The sequence below is a fragment of the Prosopis cineraria genome, unplaced genomic scaffold (genome assembly GCF_029017545.1).
Source record: "Prosopis cineraria cultivar Desert tree isolate PC_DT_omini unplaced genomic scaffold, ASM2901754v1 PC7, whole genome shotgun sequence".
In the NCBI taxonomy this organism is placed as follows: domain Eukaryota; kingdom Viridiplantae; phylum Streptophyta; class Magnoliopsida; order Fabales; family Fabaceae; genus Prosopis; species Prosopis cineraria.
In genome coordinates this window covers 6,106,429-6,110,475 of record NW_026555338.1, presented here as the reverse complement: position 1 = coordinate 6,110,475, position 4,047 = coordinate 6,106,429, and the positions used below count along the sequence as shown (strand labels likewise).

At 31.7% G+C, this 4,047-nt stretch overlaps 1 protein-coding gene across 2 annotated transcripts; it reads right to left on the bottom strand.

Annotated features, from left to right (window-relative positions):
* Positions 1–510: 510 nt before the first annotated feature.
* LOC129316182 (transcription factor MYB41-like) lies at positions 511–3,780 on the bottom strand. 2 transcript variants are annotated; one of them, XM_054960482.1, is made up of 4 exons: positions 3,715–3,780; positions 2,838–3,122; positions 1,619–2,374; positions 511–733 (listed from the first exon to the last, which is right to left on the bottom strand). In XM_054960482.1, exons 2-4 carry the CDS (start codon positions 3,113–3,115, stop codon positions 706–708), a joined length of 1,062 nt encoding a protein of 353 aa, XP_054816457.1. In that variant the 5' UTR covers positions 3,116–3,122; positions 3,715–3,780; the 3' UTR covers positions 511–705. The 2 variants fall into 2 exon arrangements, with proteins under 2 accessions (XP_054816457.1, XP_054816459.1); XM_054960484.1 differs by having other exon boundaries at positions 2,838–3,117; positions 3,715–3,738.
* Positions 3,781–4,047: the final 267 nt, after the last annotated feature.

Below are 4,047 nucleotides of genomic sequence, written 5' to 3'. Positions count from 1 at the left end.
ACCCATTCTTCAAGTGTCAACTGATCAGGTTTCTTATTATATTTGTATAAGTTCTTTTCCTAGCGTGCTTCTTCGTAGATGTCGACGATGTAGACTGATAGAGATAATAAGTAGTATTTTTTCCTTATAAATTTTAAAATATATTGTAAATATACATACATACATACATATATATATATATATATATATATAACATAGCTTTTGGTAGCCATTTTTCTGTCATCAATTACTGAAGTTTTATTTTGAGAGATAGAAGAATTCTTTTCTGGATTATTTTAATGATAGGCCACAAAATCAATATATATATATATATATATATAATTAAATCAATTAGACTATGGTGACTGATGAGCACGCCACGTGCGCCCTTATTTATGTCGCTATATTTCACCATCCATATTTAGTGTGGATTGAAGGACTAACCACTACAATTTAAAAAAGAAAAATGAACAAAGAAGGTGCATATAAGTGTTGAAAATGATTTGTTAAAAAATATAAATAATAATGACAATCTAAGTTGTAAGGAAAAGCTCACATGATCTTTAATTCTTTATACAAGGAAGTTTAATTATTTAGTCCAAAAATCAACATTTTCAAATACATACATCAACATATTCACAATCAACAAAATTCTTTGGTTATTCTGTATAGAACAATGACAATCCCCGTTATTGCATTTCATATAAACCACGAATGCTTCGTCCTTTACGACCATGGCTGGTTAGATTCTTGGCTGCAAATGAATCCAAACAGAAACAAATTAACAATAAATTGAGTTTGATGAGTGCGTCTCAAGTTAAAAAGAAACATACAAAAAAAGGAAAAATAATAATAACTAAAGGTCCTCAAAGTCAAAGTCAACATAAGTCATATTGTATTTTTTTTAATTACTTTTCAAATATAAAAGTATGTAATTCTAATTTTGGGTTAATGAGTGAATAGGATCCTGAATTCTTACTCGAAAATCACCCTGGACCTAAACTCTTAAAATATATAAAATAAACTATAAACTTTTAAATTCATAGTAAGATAAACCTAACCGATAACTTTTTTAACACTGTTACTATTCACGCAAGTACTGTAAATGTCATGGTTAAATTCATAGGAAAATAAATCCTGAACAATACCTGCATGGATAATAATGGTGTTAAAAAATTAGAGGTTAGGGTTTATTTTACTATGAATTTAAAAATTTAGGATTTATTTTACATATTTTAAGAGTTTAAGGTTCATGACGATTTTTGAACAATAGTTCAAGGTCCTATTTGCTTATTAACCCTTTAATTTTTCCTTTAAAATATCATAAAAAATACAAAACTCTATCATCTCAAAATTTCAAGATATTAAAATGTCTTTTATTTTATGTAGAGTTCAATAATTCAAATAAAAAAAAAGTTGGGAAGCTAAGATATTACATAGAACATTAGAAACCTCTAGCCTGATATTTAGGCATGTCATCACCAAAAATAAACTTTATATGCATAATATAAAATTTAAAGTAACAAATTAAATTAAATTATACTATTTATTATAAGTTGTAAACATGTGAAACAGTCTCCAAACTTTATGCACTGTACACATGCAGCTCACTTAAAACAAAACGTATGAGGTCACTTACTCTAAGAGATGTTTCCAGTAAGCTTCACTTGCATGCTCACCCATAAAATCTCCTAATGAATCAAAGGTTGTTGAAGTGGAAGAAGGACGATTAATAATATCAGTGCCATCATTTAGGTTTTTCATTTTGTTAACAGATGGAGAGCAATCAGGTGTGGGCGAAACCAGATTAGGAAGAGAGCTCGAAGAGGAAGCTGCTGCTGGAGCACCAAAACAATATGGCATTATCTTAAGAAGCTCATCATCACTCACAATCGCTTGTGGTAGATGCTGCTGCTGATGCTGATGATGAAGACCTTCAACCACGTTTGGCAAGTTGGAAAGAGAAGGAAAAGTACCAACGTGGGTTTGATGTTGTTCTTGTAAGAGAAGATGATCTGTCATCATCATAGGATTGACAAGTGGCTCCAGATTGCATGGAGTTAGACTCATAGTAGCAGCAGCAGCAACAGCAGTAGTAGTAGTAGCTGTGAGGGCTTGAAGCATATTGTAAAGCAAATGGAGTTTGGCTAATTGTGAAGGAGACAAAGTTTGAATGGTATTAAGGATGTCCCAATGATTATTATGATTATTATTTGCTGCGAGAGAAGATAATAATTGTTGCAGATAGGAGAGAAGATTAAGGTGATGAGATCTAGGACGGTGAGTCACTGGGTCTAACCCCATTTGCATGAGCTTCTTCTTCAAATGAGTATTCCAAAAGTTTTTTATTTCATTGTCAGTTCTTCCTGGCAGATGACCTGCTATGGTGGACCACCTAAAAATTTACAAATCACAATCATGAGGAGAAAAAATAGACCAATATTTTAATTTCACTAACTACGCCATATATATATAGCTTTACGTATCCCATATTTTCCATGCAATCTTGTTTGAGAAAGACCTTTACAATCTATCATGTTATTCAACCCAAGCTTTTATTCAAAACTTTTTACATTGACAAACAGCATGTATTTTCAATTTAATCTTATTGAAAATATCACTAGTACGAGAAAAACTTATATACTTCAAATACTTATTTTCAATTAAATGAAGATATGTATATATACCATTTGTAGACTATCTATTCTATAATAAAATCTTGTTATTAATGTTAATAACACATTAAAATCTACTTGTTTTAATTTGATTGAATAAAAGTACATTAAATATATAAGGCTGTACTTATAAGTTTTTATTTATTTGTAGGAGGATGAGATATAGACATGTACAAAAATTACTTGTTCCCAAGTACTGCATGCAAATTGATGATGACTTGCTGTTCTTGGTCAGAGAAGTTTCCTCTTTTGATGTCCGGCCTGAGATAGTTAGTCCACCTCAGCCTGCAACTTTTTCCACACCTGTTCAATCCTGCAAGCTTTGGAAGTGCCCTCCAGCTTCCATGTCCATGTTTCTCAATGTAATCTATCAGTTTTCTATCCTCTTCTGTTGTCCATGGCCCCTTCTTCAAACCATTATTGCCTTCATCACTCTCTGATGAATATGTTCTCCCCATCATCTCTGTACTGCATACACAAAAAATTTACAAGTGTGTGCGTTCTAGTAAGCTTAATTTCACTCATTTTGTGTATTGGAGTTTGGTCTTTAATTAATTCCTTTGGATCAAGGATCAATCTGTTATGAATAGAAGCTCAAAGAGGGAGGTCATCCCGAAAATTAGCATATTAGATTAGATAAAAGAGCTACCCCTTAGAGTTATATACCCTACTTTACTTATGAGTCTCTCAATGTGGGACTCATGAATAGAACTAAGTTGATCTACTAAGTTAGTGGGAGAATTAGTTTTATTAACGAAGAAAAAAATCATATTAGGAGAGAGTTATCGTCATGCACGTGCGATCTGAAATATACCCTTAATTCGAATGGAGAGAAAAATAGGGAGGTAGGAAAACTAAGAGAGAAAGCTCTAAAAATATATAGTAAAATATGACTATTATTGAAAATTTCTCTTCCTAGTTTTGTCTCCATCCAAACCAAGCTAATGTTTGTCTTCAAAGGAAAAAGGAAAAAGAAAAGAAGGAAGGAGAGCAGGGTTTTATGAAGCTTTAGTGAAACAGACCAAAAAAAAAAAAAAGAATAGTAAAATTAAATTCTTACCTCAGAGTGTTATGATGTGGTGGAGGACAATGATGGAGCTTTTGTTATGAAAGTTGGAAATGTTGCAGATTAGTGCTTCTTATATATAGAAGAGGAGGGTGATGATGTTAGCAAGTATCAGTGTTTTCAAATACTTTGCTTGTTTGTTTATCTTGTTCGGATGGAAATTCCATGCCTGTCCTGCATTTTCATATTAGTCATAGATAACGACCTTCAATGGCATCTTCGAAGAAAATTAATGTCTTTAAGTTACATTACGTGACTTTAATTTCAAAGTATACGTTTAGTCAGAAACATAAATAACAAATCTCATTTTCAATGAATATGAATAGT